The 16,039-nt window shown below is 30.6% G+C and overlaps 2 protein-coding genes across 3 annotated transcripts in view; both read right to left on the minus strand.

The window, feature by feature from the left end:
• Nucleotides 1–1,258: 1,258 nt before the first annotated feature.
• On the minus strand, nucleotides 1,259–11,580 carry LOC111417457 (transmembrane protein 62-like). Of its 2 annotated transcripts, none has more exons than XM_071200642.1 (9): nucleotides 11,120–11,580; nucleotides 10,815–11,064; nucleotides 10,292–10,751; nucleotides 9,923–10,229; nucleotides 2,494–2,616; nucleotides 2,356–2,437; nucleotides 2,056–2,300; nucleotides 1,721–2,004; nucleotides 1,259–1,665 (listed from the first exon to the last, which is right to left on the minus strand). In XM_071200642.1, the coding sequence occupies exons 1-9, from the start codon at nucleotides 11,300–11,302 to the stop codon at nucleotides 1,590–1,592; spliced, it is 2,010 nt and encodes a 669-aa protein (XP_071056743.1). In that variant the 5' UTR covers nucleotides 11,303–11,580; the 3' UTR covers nucleotides 1,259–1,589. The 2 variants fall into 2 exon arrangements, with proteins under 2 accessions (XP_071056743.1, XP_022905505.1); XM_023049737.2 differs by having other exon boundaries at nucleotides 2,056–2,303.
• LOC139432213 (uncharacterized) overlaps nucleotides 2,624–16,039 on the minus strand; it is a 200,625-nt gene continuing 187,209 nt past the window's right edge. Inside the window, exon 2 of the mRNA XM_071200643.1 lies at nucleotides 2,624–5,954. The gene's annotated coding sequence lies outside the window, so the exon portion shown is untranslated. The remainder of the gene's footprint in view (nucleotides 5,955–16,039) is intronic.

A 16,039-nucleotide genomic window follows, 5' to 3' on the forward strand; every position in this document is an offset into this window, starting at 1 on the left:
TGTTTTTTAATTAAAAAGTACGTACTTTGCTCGACTATTTTGGTATAAACATCATTTCCGTATTATAAAAAATCGATGAGTTATGATTTTTTGAAAATTACACAAAAATATTACAAATTGACATACACGATTTAATTTGAATCCAATTATCTCAGAAACTAATCGAGATACGCCAGAAATTGTTTTTTAATTAAAAAGTACGTACTTTGCTCTACTATTTTGGTATAAGTATCATTTCCGTATTATAAAAAATCGATGAGTTATGATTTTTTGAAAATTACACAAAAATATTACAAATTGACATACACGATTTATTTTGAATCCAATTATCTCAGAAACTAATCGAGATACGCCAGTACATTTTCCTTTATTAAAAAGTACGTAGTTTGCTCTACTATTTTGGTACTGGTTTCATTTTCGTATCATAAAAAATCGATGAGTTATAATTTTTTGAAAATGACCCAAAAATATTATAAGTTAACATACACGATTTAATTTAAATCCAATTATCTCAGATACTAATTAAGATACGCCAGAACATTTTCTTTTATTAAAAAGTACGTGCTTTGTTCTACTATTTTGGTATAAGTATCATTTCCGTATTACAAAAAATCGATGAGTTATGATTTTTTGAAAATGACTCAAAGTTATTATAAGTTAAAATACACGATTTAATTTAAAAATTATTATCTCAAAATCTAATCGAGATACGCCGGAGCATATTTTTTATTGATAAGTGTGTATTTTGCTTTATAATTTGGTAAAAGTTTCATTTCTGTATCATAAAAAACGATGTTATCATTTTGAAAATTTAAACTTTAAATGGGAGGATTTAAAAAAAATTTTTTTTGTACATATATTTATTGATTTACTTTATAAGTAGGTAATAATTTTTACATTGAACAATTATTTAATGTGCATTTTTTTAATTCAACTTTAAATAATTACAATTCTTTTAAATACACTTGATTAATTCAATTTCATTTTAATTAGGTTGTATTGCAAAGCACCTAAAGTACTTTTTGCTTTAAATTCTTGATTTTCTTCACCAATTTAATCGGTCTATAAAAATATACATATTTTTTTCGGTACTCCGAAATAAATTCATCGAATTCCCTTCATATTTATTTATAATAATCCACTCATCACGCATTTTACGATCTATTGCTATTTGAAAATAAGTTGAGTACGTGATGGTAGAGAAAGAAAATTATTGTAGCAGAGTTTAGGACCTGATAAACAGATAAAGAGCGAAGTATATATTTTTTTCGGATTTAATTCCACCGAAAGAAATGCACTTTTTTATTAAATTCTAGACGTAAAAAACAGCCGTACACAGTATCACAGAAACAACATTTTAAAACCTATTTCAGTACATCGATAAATAGAGGATAAAATTCATTGGATTCTTTTTAATGTGGTCACAACGCGTACACCTAAGTGCAAGAAGTTATTTGGTTACATACAAAATGGTCCTGGGGGTTCACAGTTAACGATCAGTCGACAATTAACATTTATCTTTTTTTATAAATAAAAAAATTTAAATGATAAAATTAAATTATTTCTTTGAAATAACAACTTTACATGGACTACATGGGATTTAATCTAAAAACAGAAACATTTGCTTCATCCGTTGGTTTATTATCCCAAATTGCTGCAGCACCTCTAAAAATACAAAAATATTTCCAAAACTAAACGAATCCGATTTTATTTTACTCACGCAGCACATTTTTCAGGATATCTCAAAGCTTGATGCCACAATATCAAAGCTAAGATTATTGACCAAGTTCTTAATGGACCTAAAATAAACGCCATGGTTCCATAGGCAAGCCAAAAAAAATAAGCCATAAAAATTTGTATACTGATTAAAATCAAAAAGGGTAAATGAAGTGCTAAAATTTTTTTGCACGATGTTGGTTTACTGATATTTAAAACGATGTTTTTGTAACGATGATTAACTCCACTCGCCAAAATGAATGTAATCGGAATTTGAAAAGTTACAAACTAAAATATACATTTAATGTAACAAAGTTAAAGTAAAATTTAACATATTACTTGTAAAAATCCGTAAAAATAGGTGAATGATCCAGGTAAAAATTTATTGTTGATGTAAATTCCCCAGGGAAAAATAAACCCGATGTGATCTTCAATTATGTAACCAACTGACCAAGGTCCTATGCATAAATAAATCGGGTACAGGACTAAAGGGTAAAATATTCGATCTATTGATGATAAAATCCATAAACGACGAAACCAAGTCTTAAAAAAACCTTGACGAAGACTTGGTTTATTTATTTTTTCTTCTAAAACGAAACAAAAATAAAATAAAATATAAAATCTTATTTTAACCAATACTTTTTACTAATCGATGTAAAATTCGACAAATTATTAATGGAATTATTGAAGCCACCATTGCAGATCCAAACATTGCTTTAAACTAAAAATAAATTAATTCATAAAAAGATTATAATAAAATTATTTCTAAAAACTTACAACTGTACTTGCATCAGTCATTAATGCTACTCTAGCTAAAAATGAAAAAGCAGTTCTTTTTCCATCTAAAGAGAACCGACTTTTTTCCATTTTGTATCGGCCATCTTCATCTTTTGCAAAAACCTAAAAATAAAAATAAGTTTTTAGTAATAAGTCTTTAGTTTAATACGTTTATTTATTTATTTATTAAACGGTATGAAACACCAAGATTATTGTTGAAAGAATTATGAAGCAGAGTTATTTGGGACGTTTCATTCTTATTTTAAATACTCTATAATCTAGTAGTGCATCATTTCAATATTCACCAGATGAATCAATTTTTTGGGGTTCAGTATCTATAACGTTTAGTTCCAGATCTATAGCATCAAGAAGTATGATTGATTTCAGTATTTAGTTGTTGATTCTATGGATGAATCTAGAATTCGATGGTTGATTCATGTTTGGAGCAATATTCATAGTGATTGATTCTAGCATCAAGCAGTTAGACTCCTTTTTCGTAACGATTAGAACTCGTGTCTAATAAATAATTCCAGGATATTGTTCAGAATTCAGAGATATATAGCATTGAGAAGCTAGATATAGTTTCCAGAATGCTTAGAACCTAAGTGTATTGGTTAATTCCAGTACTTAGAGTATGACTTCAGCGTTCATTCCAGTATCCTATTACTGAAAGCACTAACTCTAATGATTGGTTTCAGTGTCCAGAAGCTAAATATAGTTTCCATAATGTTTACAACCAGAATCTAATAGTTGAATTTCTTTTGGAAGACTCCAGCACACAATTGCAGGAAACAGTACCCCATTTTTGGGGTTCATTCCAGTATTAAGCAAATTACTTCAACATTTTGTGGGTGATTTCAATATTTTATGGTTGATTTCAGTGTCCAGTGAACGATTATAGTATCCAATTACTTTGAGCACCATCCATGTTGATTGATTTCATTATTCAAAAATTAGATGCAGGTTCTGTAATGATTAGACTGAAAGTCTAGTGGTTGATTCCAGTATTCAGTGGATGATTCCAGCATTTTTTTGAAGTTTTCAGCATATTATGTACAATTTTAGTGTCACCCAATGTACAATTGTATGCCGCAGCATTCAGAATGATTGATTCCAGTGTCCAGAAATTAAACACAACTTCCATAATCATTAAAACCGGAGTATAGTGGTTGATTCCAGTATCTAGTGAATAACTCCAGTATTTTTTGGATGATTCCAGAAACGATGAAAGTTCAGTTGAAAAAAAAATTTACATTTTTCAAGAAAAAAATAGTAGTGGGTTGCATCCCCACGCGCAGTTATGTATGCATTAACTCTTCTACCCATGCTCTATATTAAGTGGTCGATGTCCTCCTGGGGTATCTAGTTCCATGCAACCTCTAGATGGTGTCGAAGTTCATCCAGATTCTCAGGAAACCTGGATACTTGTCTTAGTCGCCGACCCATCATATCCCAGGCATCGGCGACAAGTGCGGTGACAAAATCTGCAATCCAACCTGCTCCAGGAATCCTCTTGTAACCACAGCAGCATGGGGTCTTGCATTATCTTGTTGGAAAGTGGCATTCTGCAACGTTTGCATGAAAGATTGATGAACCCACTGTTACTATTCTTGACACCATGCAAGTCTTGCTGCTTTATGGGGAGGTGTTAATAGAAGCCAAATGTAAGGACGGTATAAATGAAGCCCAAAAGAAAAAATTCTTCTGAGAGTAGCCATCGAGAAGTATCGGTTGAAAACTCTCATCCAATCCACAGCACACTTTCAGCCTGCCCTCAATCTTTCGGAATAAGAGACCTGCCTCTTTCATTCCGATAATTCGACCCCTATCAAAGTCATTGATATGAGCAAAATTTCGACGACGTCGCACTGGAGGCATTGCAAGGCGTCTACTTGACAGTTCGACAATCAAATAAACATACTATTGTCATAAACATACATCAAGATAGTCAAAATGTATGCACTTGGTACGGTAAGTATACATTCTATTTTAAATACATCTAGGCAGCTGTCAGTAGTTTTAAGATTGCATAAAGCTCTCACCGCCTTCTTCTGCAAACCAAAAATTCTTCCTAAGCCAGGTGAATGACCCCAAACAACTATGCCATATGTTGCAATAGCATGAAAATTTGCAAAATAGGCTATTTTGGCCATTTCATGAGATGCAATTTTGCTGAGACGTCACCACGGGTAAGTTTGAGGGTAATTTTATATCAATGACAATTGATTCTGATGAATCCAATGTGCAATTGTATGCCACAGCATCCACACTAATTGATTCCAGTGTGCAGAAGTTAAAAACAGTTTCCATAATGATTAAAACCACAGTTAAGTGGTTGATTCCAGTATCTAGTAAATAACTCCAGTATTTTTTAGATGTTTCCAGCATTCTATGGTTTATTTCAGTATCTCGTAGATGAACCCAATGTGCAATCGTATGCCGCAGCATCCAAGGTGATTAATTCCAGTCTCTAGAAGTTAAAAACAGTTTCTGTAATGATTAAAACCAGAGTTAAGTGGATGATTCCAGCATCTAGTGAATAACTCTACTATTTTTTGGATTTTTTCAGCATTGTATGGTTTATTTCAGTATCTCGTAGATGAATCCAATGTACAATTGTATGCCACAGCATCCAAGCTGATTAATTCCAGTGTCTAGAAGTTAAAAACAGTTTCTGTAATGATTAAAACCACAATCTAAAGGTTGATTCCAGCATGTAGCGAATAATTCTACTATTTTTTGGATGTTTCCAGCATTCTATGGTTTATTACAGTATTTCGTGGATGTATCCAATGTGCAATTGTGTGCTGCAGCATCCAATGTGATTGATTCCAGTGTCCAGAAGGTAAAAACAGTTTCCATAATGATTAAAACAACAGTTAACTGGTTGATTCCAGTATCTAGAGAATAACTCCAGTATCTTTTAGATGTTTCTAGCATTACACGGTTCATTTCAGTATCTCGTGGATAAATTCAATGTGCAATTGTATGCTGCAGCATCCAAAGTGATTGATTCCAGTGTCTAAAAGTTAAACACTGTTTGCATAATCATTAAAACCACAATCTAGTGGTTGGTTCCAGTATTTAGTGAAAAACTCCAGTATTTTTTTAATGTTTCTAGCATTCTATGGTTCATTTTAGTATGTTGTGGATGAATCCAATGTGCAATTGTATGCCGAAGCATCCAAAGTGATTAATTCCAGTGTCCAGAAATTTTCACAATGATTAAAATCACAATTTAGTGGCTGATTCCAGCATCTTGTAAATAACTGTACTATTTTTTGGATGTTTCCAGCATTCTATGGCTCATTTCAGTATCTCTTGGATGAATCCAATGTGCAGTAGACAACCTAAGCCTTGATGTCATAGAGATGGGCGGAGCTCATACTGACTCCAAACATTTTCGTTGCTAACGGTAAATCACCATATGCAATTTTTCATTAGTGTTAAAATAAAATAAACTATGTGATGACATTTCAAATGACATTTTTTGGTGATTTATCGTTAGCAACTGAGGTTGGCAACGAAATTGTTTGGAGTCAGTATCAGCTCCGCCCATCTCTGTGACGTCAGATTTAGGCAGTGTGTTGTATGCTGCAGCATCAAAGGTGACTGATTCCAGTGTCCAGAAATTAAACACAGTTTCCATAGTTATTAAAACCAGAGTTTAGTGGTTGATTCCAGTATCTAGTGAATAATTCCAGCATTTTTTGAATATTTCCAGCATTATATGGTTCAATTCAGTATCTCGTGGATGAATCCAATGTGCAATTGTATGCCGCAGCATCCAAACTAATTGATTCCAGTGTGCAGAAGTTAAACACAGTTTTCATAATGATTAAAACCACAATTTAGTGGTTGATTTCAGTATCTAGTGAATAATTCCAGTATTTTTTGGATGTTTCCAGCATTCTATGGTTCATTTCAGTGTTTCGTGAATAAATCCAATGTGCAATCGTATGCTGCAGCATCAAAAGTAGTTGATTTCAATGTCCAGAAATTAAACATAGTTTCCATAATCGTTAAAACCAGAGTTTAGTGGTTGATTCCAGTATCTAGTGATTAACTCGAGTATTTTTTAGATGTTTCCAGCATTCTATGGTTCATTTTAGTATCTCGTGGATGAATCCAATGTGCAATTGTATGCTGCAGCATCCAAATTGATTGATTCCAGTGTCCAGAAGTTAAACGTTGTTTCCATAATCATTAAAACCACAATCTAGTGATTTATTCCAGCATCTAGTGAATAACTCTACTACTTTTTGGATATTTCCAGCATTCTATGGTTCATTCCAGTATCTCGTGGATGAATCCAATGTACAATTGTATGCCGCAGCATCCAAACTAATTGATTCCAGTGTGCAGAAGTTAAACACAGTTTTCATAATGATTAAAACCACAATTTAGTGGTTGATTCCAGTATCTAGTGAATAACTCCAGTATTTTTTGGATGTTTCCAGCATTCTATGGTTCATTTCAGTGTTTCGTGAATAAATCCAATGTGCAATTGTATGCTGCAGCATCAAAAGTAGTTGATTTCAATGTCCAGAAATTAAACATAGTTTCCATAATCGTTAAAACCAGAGTTTAGTGGTTGATTCCAGTATCTAGTGATTAACTCGAGTATTTTTTAGATGTTTCCAGCATTCTATGGTTCATTTTAGTATCTCGTGGATGAATCTAATGTGCAATTGTGTGCCGCAGCATCCAAAGTGATTGATTCCAGTGTCCAGAAGTTAAACACTGTTTCTATAATCATTAAAACCACAATCTAGTAATTTATTCCAGCATCTAGTGAATAACTCTACTACTTTTTGGATATTTCCAGCATTGTATGGTTCATTTCAGTATCTCGTGGATGAATCCAATGTGCAATTGTATGCTGCAGCATCCAAATTGATTGATTCCAGTGTTCAGAAGTTAAACGTTGTTTCCATAATCATTAAAACCACAATCTAGTAATTTATTCCAGCATCTAGTGAATAACTCTACTACTTTTTGGATATTTCCAGCATTCTATGGTTCATTTCAGTATCTCGTGGATGAATCCAATGTGCAATTGTATGCTGCAGCATCCAAATTGATTGATTCCAGTGTCCAGAAGTTAAACGTTGTTTCCATAATCATTAAAACCACAATCTAGTGATTTATTCCAGCATCTAGTGAATAACTCTACTACTTTTTGGATATTTCCAGCATTCTATGGTTCATTTCAGTATCTCGTGGATGAATCCAATGTGCAATTGTATGCTGCAGCATCCAAATTGATTGATTCCAGTGTCCAGAAGTTAAACGTTGTTTCCATAATCATTAAAACCACAATCTAGTGGTTGATTCCAGTATCTAGTGAATAGCATAGTATTTTTCGGATGTTTCCAGCATTCTATGGTTCATTTCAGTATCTCGTGGGTAAATCTAATGTGCAATTGTATGCTGCAGTATCAAAAGTAATTGATTTCAGTGTGCAGAAGTTAAACACAGTTTTCATAATGATTAAAACCAGAGTTTAGTGGTTGATTCCAGTATCTAGTGATTAACTCGAGTATTTTTTAGATGTTTCCAGCATTCTATGGTTCATTTTAGTATCTCGTGGATGAATCTAATGTGCAATTGTGTGCCGCAGCATCCAAAGTGATTGATTCCAGTGTCCAGAAGTTAAACACTGTTTCTATAATCATTAAAACCACAATCTAGTGATTGATTTCAGCATCTAGTGAATAACTCTACTACTTTTTGGATATTTCCAGCATTCTATGGTTCATTTCAGTATCTCGTGGATGAATCCAATGTGCAATTGTATGCTGCAGCATCCAAATTGTTTGATTCCAGTGTTCAGAAGTTAAACGTTGTTTCCATAATCATTAAAACCACAATCTAGTAATTTATTCCAGCATCTAGTGAATAACTCTACTACTTTTTGGATATTTCCAGCATTCTATGGTTCATTTCAGTATCTCGTGGATGAATCCAATGTGCAATTGTATGCTGCAGCATCCAAATTGATTGATTCCAGTGTCCAGAAGTTAAACGTTGTTTCCATAATCATTAAAACCACAATCTAGTGATTTATTCCAGCATCTAGTGAATAACTCTACTACTTTTTGGATATTTCCAGCATTCTATGGTTCATTTCAGTATCTCGTGGATGAATCCAATGTGCAATTGTATGCTGCAGCATCCAAATTGATTGATTCCAGTGTCCAGAAGTTAAACGTTGTTTCCATAATCATTAAAACCACAATCTAGTGGTTGATTCCAGTATCTAGTGAATAGCATAGTATTTTTCGGATGTTTCCAGCATTCTATGGTTCATTTCAGTATCTCGTGGGTAAATCTAATGTGCAATTGTATGCTGCAGTATCAAAAGTAATTGATTTCAGTGTGCAGAAGTTAAACACAGTTTTCATAATGATTAAAACCAGAGTTTAGTGGTTGATTCCAGTATCTAGTGATTAACTCGAGTATTTTTTAGATGTTTCCAGCATTCTATGGTTCATTTTAGTATCTCGTGGATGAATCTAATGTGCAATTGTGTGCCGCAGCATCCAAAGTGATTGATTTCAGTGTGCAGAAGTTAAACACAGTTTTCATAATGATTAAAACCAGAGTTTAGTGGTTGATTCCAGTATCTAGTGATTAACTCGAGTATTTTTTAGATGTTTCCAGCATTCTATGGTTCATTTTAGTATCTCGTGGATGAATCTAATGTGCAATTGTGTGCCGCAGCATCCAAAGTGATTGATTCCAGTGTCCAGAAGTTAAACACTGTTTCTATAATCATTAAAACCACAATCGAGTGATTGATTCCAGTATCTAGTGAATAGCATAGTATTTTTCGGATGTTTCCAGCATTCTATGGTTCATTTCAGTATCTCGTGGGTAAATCCAATGTGCAATTGTATGCTGCAGTATCAAAAGTAATTGATTTCAGTGTCCAGAAGTTAAACACTGTTTCCATAATCATTAAAACCACAATCAAGTGGTTGATTCCAGTATCTAGTGAATAACTCCAGTATTTTTTTGATGTTTTCAGCATTCTATGGTTCACTTCAATATCTCCCGGATACATCCAATGTGCAATTGTATGCTGCAACATCCAAAGTGATTGATTTCATTGTCCAGAAGATAAACACATTTTCCATACTGATTATAACTACATTTTAGTGGTTGATTCCAATAACTAGAGCATTTTTTGGATAATTTCAACATTAGTTGGTTTCAATGTGTTATTGTGGGCTGCAGCAATAATAATCACTTCTGCTTTCATTGTCCAGAAGTTAGACACAATTTTTATATTGCCTAAAACCAGAGTCTAGGAGTTTCTTTTGATATCTAAAGTGTAATTAGCTGATTGCTTGCATTTGTATTATTCCGCTTTGAATAATAGAAAAAAAAAGACAACATAAAAAATTAAAAACTGTTTACTTACTTCTAAAGTATGCATACCAAAAGTATACATTTCCGGGCTCCATTCGATAACATACAAAGGTCCCCGATCAACATTTCGGCATTCCCTCCAATGTTCTGAGTCAATTCGAATTTTAACGGTCTCAATTTTTCCCAAAGAAAAGACCAAAACGCGAATATGAGAAGAATTAAGGATAACGCCAGCTTCGTCTCTTCCCACCAACATGAACTGTTCATGTTTCGGATTTGTGACCAAAATAATCGGCCAATCTCGATGATTAACGTCGACAAACGAAAATGTACCATGATCAATCGCCATCAAACGAAATCTATTTTTGTTTTATTTTTTTCATTTTAATCACAAAAATGATAAAAATAAATTAATCTTTACCTACGATTATCTTTCCAGTCGCCCAATTCCAATTCCAAGTAACCTTCGCGTTGCAAAGTGTACATATTTGGAACTAAACCACCTAAAGTATGCAAATGACCGCAAACGTAAACTATCGATTGATCTAATTCCCCAATAATGTCTCTAATCGTTTGATCGCCGTCAGTTACTATACAAGATGTTGGGAAATGTCCAAACCAAACGGTGTGATTACTTCCGGTCGATTTAACTCTTTTAATTAATTTATGGATGAGAGTTACTTCATCGTTTTCGAGCATTCCAACGAAATTAAATGGGCGTTTTGGGCCTGGTTCTAAACAGGCATCGACCCCTATGAACGAATAGATTTGATCGTGACGTTTTATTTGATACATGTATGATCTGGAATGTTTTCTGCCTTGGATTGAAAAGTTGGGAAAAAAGTTTTCTTTCGATTCAAAATTTACTACATTAAAATTATCTAAAAAATTAATTTTGCCATTATCAATAAAATTTCATCTTAGATAAAATTAAAATTACTCACCATGATTACCACGTATATCCAACCATACAGTTTTATGTTCAATATTGCATTCCTTTAAAACATTCTTGTAATACTCCCATTCTTGTTTAATTTGTTTTGAACCAATGTTATCTTTCGTTTTGGCATCGGTTAAATCACCAGATGCTAAAACAACAACTGGTTTTATAATGTCTATTGTTTGGTCACAAAACTCTTTTAATTCGGTTATTCTAAATGGATCTCTAAACACACTTATATGAATATCAGTTATCTAAAAAAAAATTGATTTTGGGAAATTTTAAATGTAATTTAATTCATTTGTGTACCTGAAGAAACCAAATTAAATTACTAGCTGTATCAGTCATAGGAATAAACTTTTCTTTGTCAATAATCCTTTCCTGTTTAACATATATCACATCGTTATTTAATAAATTCGTTACGTTTGCGATGAATACCGAAAAAAGGATCATTGAGACCAGGGCCAAAAACGCCGTTTTGCTAATACGCATTATTTGTGTCTTGGTTTTAACCCGTTTATTAACATCGTTTCTTTTTTGCTCTTTATTATTATTATTTGTTATTTTTAATCAATCAACTTTGCACTACTTATTTACTTTTTACCAATTATACAATAACTTAAAACATTTTTTTTTCGATTCGCGGTATCTTCAACTTTTAATTTTCGCCCGATTTTTTACTTTTCTTATTTTATATCGTTTTGTCACGGACTAACCGCGAGTTTTTGTCATCTGGATGTCACGCCAAATGTCATTTGGGGTTTTAGCTCCTGCTACTGCCTGCTCCTGCTATCAATAAACCTAAGGTGACTTTATTGATTCTACAAACCGAAATTGAATAGGAAATTTAAATATCGTCCTGCTAAATCGGTTTAAGTTTTACTATTAAATGTTAGATGGCGCTACCAATATTTCTTAACTGTTTTCGTTCTTTACCTTACTTCCTTCTGGAACATCTCTAAAAATTTGTTAAAAACAAACATATTAAGTTATTTGTGGTTGAGAGGGTACAAGGAAGAAACACAAAGTTATTTACAGCTATTTCTGTCTTCCTTTTTGCCTTCTTTAAATATTTATGAAAGAAGGAAGATGGAAAGAAGTCAGAAAGATTATAGTTTTTCATGCACGATTTTTATGACTTTTTGCCTTTCTATTGGATTATTTCTGGTTATATTCAGTGCAGGTAACAAAAAGAAAAACTGTTTCTGAGTTTAGCTACTTTTTTATTATCTTATGTCTGTCTGGTTGGCTTTTAATCATCTTCTTCCGCCTACTTTTAAAGCTTAAATCAAAGTAAACGCATTCGATCATCACATTCCTTATTAATTTCTTTGCTGTTCTTCTGAGTTTACTGACTTTCTTTGCTTTTTTCCTGACTTCTCCTTAAGTATTGAAAAAGAATTAGAAGTAAGGCACGTGACAAAAATGGTACCGTATTAAGATGTAATGTGCGAGGAGACAAAAATGATAAGACAGAAATGTGGCAGAAAGTAATTAGAAAAAAGGCAGAAGAAGTCAGAAAAGATAAATTTTTTTTCAGGTATCTTCTTTTTGTCTTTTTTGGCATAATTTTTGTCACTTCCATAAATGTCTAATAGCCAGGAAAAAGGAGACAAAAATATTACAAGTTTTCTTTGCTTATATTATTTTAATTTTATGCCAGCTTGAAAGCAGAAAAAGAATTTGAAAGATGCATTCTTAGGCATCTTTCAAATTCTTTTTCTGCAACCCAACCTAATAAGTTTTATATCTAAAAAAGTGATGTACTTCTAAAACAAATATCTCAATAACTATTTGGTATTTTCAAAAACGGTTTTTACCATTAGAAAGATCACACATTCTTTAATAAGTAGTGATGATTTTGTGATTGTATCTAATAAATTAGATTTATAACGATTTTTTAAAAATAACCTAATAAATTTTATATCTAAAAAAAATGATGTAATTCTAAAACAAATATCTCAAAAACTATTTGGTATTTTCAAAAACGGTTTTTATTATTAAAAAGATCACACATTCTTTAATAAGTTGTGATAATTTTGTGATTGTATCTAATAAATTAGATTTATAACGATTTTTTAAAAATAACCTAATAAATTTTATATCTAAAAAAATGATGTAATTCTAAAAGAAATATTTCAAAAACTATTTGGTATTTTCAAAAACGGTTTCTACCATTAAAGAGATCACAAATTCTTTAATAAGTTGTGATGATTTTGTGATTGTATCTAATAAATTAGATATATAACGATTTTTTAAAAATAACCTTATAAATTTTATATCTAAAAAAGTGATATAATTCTGAAACAAATATCTCAAAAATGATTTGGTATTTTTAAAAACGGTTTTTACCGTTAAAAAGATCACACATTCTTTAATAAGTTGTGATGATTTTGTGATTATATCTAATGAATTAGATTTATAACGATTTTTCAAAAATTACCTTATAAATTTTATATATAAAAAAGTGATGTAATTCTAACACAAATATCTCAAAAACTATTTTGTATTTTCAAAAGCGGGTTTTACCATTAAAAAGATCACACATTCTTTAATAAGCTGTGATGATATTGTGATGGTATCTAATAAATTAGATTTATAACGATTTTTCAAAAATAACCTTATAAATTTTATATCTAAAAAAGTGATGTAATTCTAAAACAAATATCTCAAAAACTGTTTGGTATTTTCAAAAACGGTTTTTACCATTAAAAAGATCACACATTCTTTAATAAGTTATGATGATTTTGTGATGGTATCTAATAAATTAGATTTATAACGATTTTTTAAAAATAATCTTATAAATTTTATATCTAAAAAAATGACGTAATTCTAAAAGATATATCTCAAAAACTATTAGGTATTTTCAAAAACGGTTTTTACCATTAAAGAGTTCACAAATTCTTTAATAAGTTGTGATGATTTTGTGATCGTATCTAATAAATTAGATATATAACGATTTTTTAAAAATAACCTTATAAATTTTATATCTAAAAATGTGATATAATTCTGAAACAAATATCTCAAAAATGATTTGGTATTTTTAAAAACGGTTTTTACCGTTAAAAAGATCACACATTCTTTAATAAGTTGTGATGATTTTATGATTATATCTAATGAATTAGATTTATAACGATTTTTCAAAAATTACCTTATAAATTTTATATATAAAAAAGTGATGTAATTCTAACACAAATATCTCAAAAACTATTTGGTATTTTCAAAAACAGGTTTTACCATTAAAAAGATCAGACATTCTTTAATAAGTTGTGATGATTTTGTGATTGTATCTAATAAATTAGATTTATGACGATTTTTTAAAAATTACCTTATAAATTTTATATCGAAAAAAGTTATGTAATTCTAAAACAAATATCTCAAAAACTATTTGGTATTTTCAAAAACGGTTTTTATTATTAAAAAGATCACACATTCTTTAATAAGTTGTGATAATTTTGTGATTGTATCTAATAAATTAGATTTATTACAATATTTTAAAAATAACTTTATAAATTTTATATATAAAAAACTGATGTAATTCTAAAAAAAATATCTCAAAAACTATTTGGTATTTTCAAAAACTGTTTTTACCATTAAAAAGATCACACACTTTTTAATAAGTTGTGATGATTTTGTGATGGTATCTAATAAATTAGATGTATAACGATTTTTTAAAAATAACCTTATAAATTTTATATCTAAAAAAATTATGTAATTCTAAAACAAATATCTCAAAAACTATTTGGTATTTTCAAATACGGTTTCTACCATTAAAGAGATCACAAATTCTTTAATAAGTTGTGATGATTTTGTGATTGTATCTAATAAATTAGATTTATAACGATTTTTTAAAAATAACCTTATTTATAATTTTATATCTAAAAAAGTGATGTTATTCTAAAACAAATATCTCAAAAACTATTTGGTATTTTCAAAAACGGTTTTTACCATTAAAAAGATCACGCATTCTTTAATGATTTGGTGATGCTTTTGTGATGATATCTAATACATTAGATTTATAACGATTTTTCAAAAAATATCTTATAAATTTTATATCTAAAAAAGTGATGTAATTCTAATACAAATATCTCAAAAACTATTTGGTATTTTCAAAAACGGTTTTTACCATTAAAAAGATCACACATTCTTTAATAAGTTGTGATGATTTTGTAATGGTATCTAATAAATTAGATTTATAACGATTTTTTAAAAATAACCTTATAAATTTTATATCTAAAAAAGTGATGTAATTCTAAAACAAATATCTCAAAAACTATTTGATATTTTCAAAAACGGTTTTTACCATTAAAAAGATCACACATTCTTTAATAAATTTTGACGATTTTGTGATGGTATCTAATAAATTAGATTTATAACGATTTTTTAAAAATAACCTTATAAATTTTACATCTAAAAAGGTGATGTAATTCTAAAACAAATATCTCAAAAACTATTTGGTATTTTCAAAAACAGTTTTTACCATTAAAAAGTTCACACTTTATTTAATAAGTCGTCATGATTTTATAATGGTAGCTAATAAATTAGATTTATAACGAAGAAAGAAATCTTTTCTCTCTTTTTCTTGTCTCTTCCTGGTTTCGCTTTATCGTCATAGCATGTTAAAGATCACAAAGTGTTGTTCCGGCTTTTTTGCTTTCTTGCTAATTTTTTCTTAAATATTAAAAAAGAATTAGAAATAAGACACGAAACGAAAATATTACCGAATTAAGAAGTAATGTGCAAGAAACTTGCAGCGAGAAGGCAAAAGGAGTTATTTGATTTTCTTTCGGCATCTTTCTGATTTCTAAAAGCACTGATTCCAGAAATGTGGCAGAAAGTAAGTTTGTTGTGTGATGATCAGATTCGGGTTGATCTAAGTTCAAGAAGATGTATCTTTTTGATTTCTTGAGACAATTGTACCAGAACTGAGGCAGAAAAGAACCAGAAACTTACTTAAACAAAATTAATCTGGAAAGAACATTATTTTCTGCTTCCATCTTCAGGAATTTTTAATGAAAGAAGTTTTTTAATGAAATTTAATTTACATTTAGTAATAAAAAATATCAATATGTATATAAAGAAGATAGAAAGATGTCGTATGAGAAAGAAGATATTAATAGTAGGGGTCCCGTGTACGAGATGCAACATAACACAGTAATGGTGCGGTGAAGAGAGAAACAAGGGGGGAGTTGTTGCCCAGGTGCACGGCTCGGGGGCATGCATTCCGGA

This window comes from Onthophagus taurus, chromosome 11 (genome assembly GCF_036711975.1).
Source record: "Onthophagus taurus isolate NC chromosome 11, IU_Otau_3.0, whole genome shotgun sequence".
Classification (NCBI taxonomy): Eukaryota; Metazoa; Arthropoda; class Insecta; order Coleoptera; family Scarabaeidae; genus Onthophagus; species Onthophagus taurus.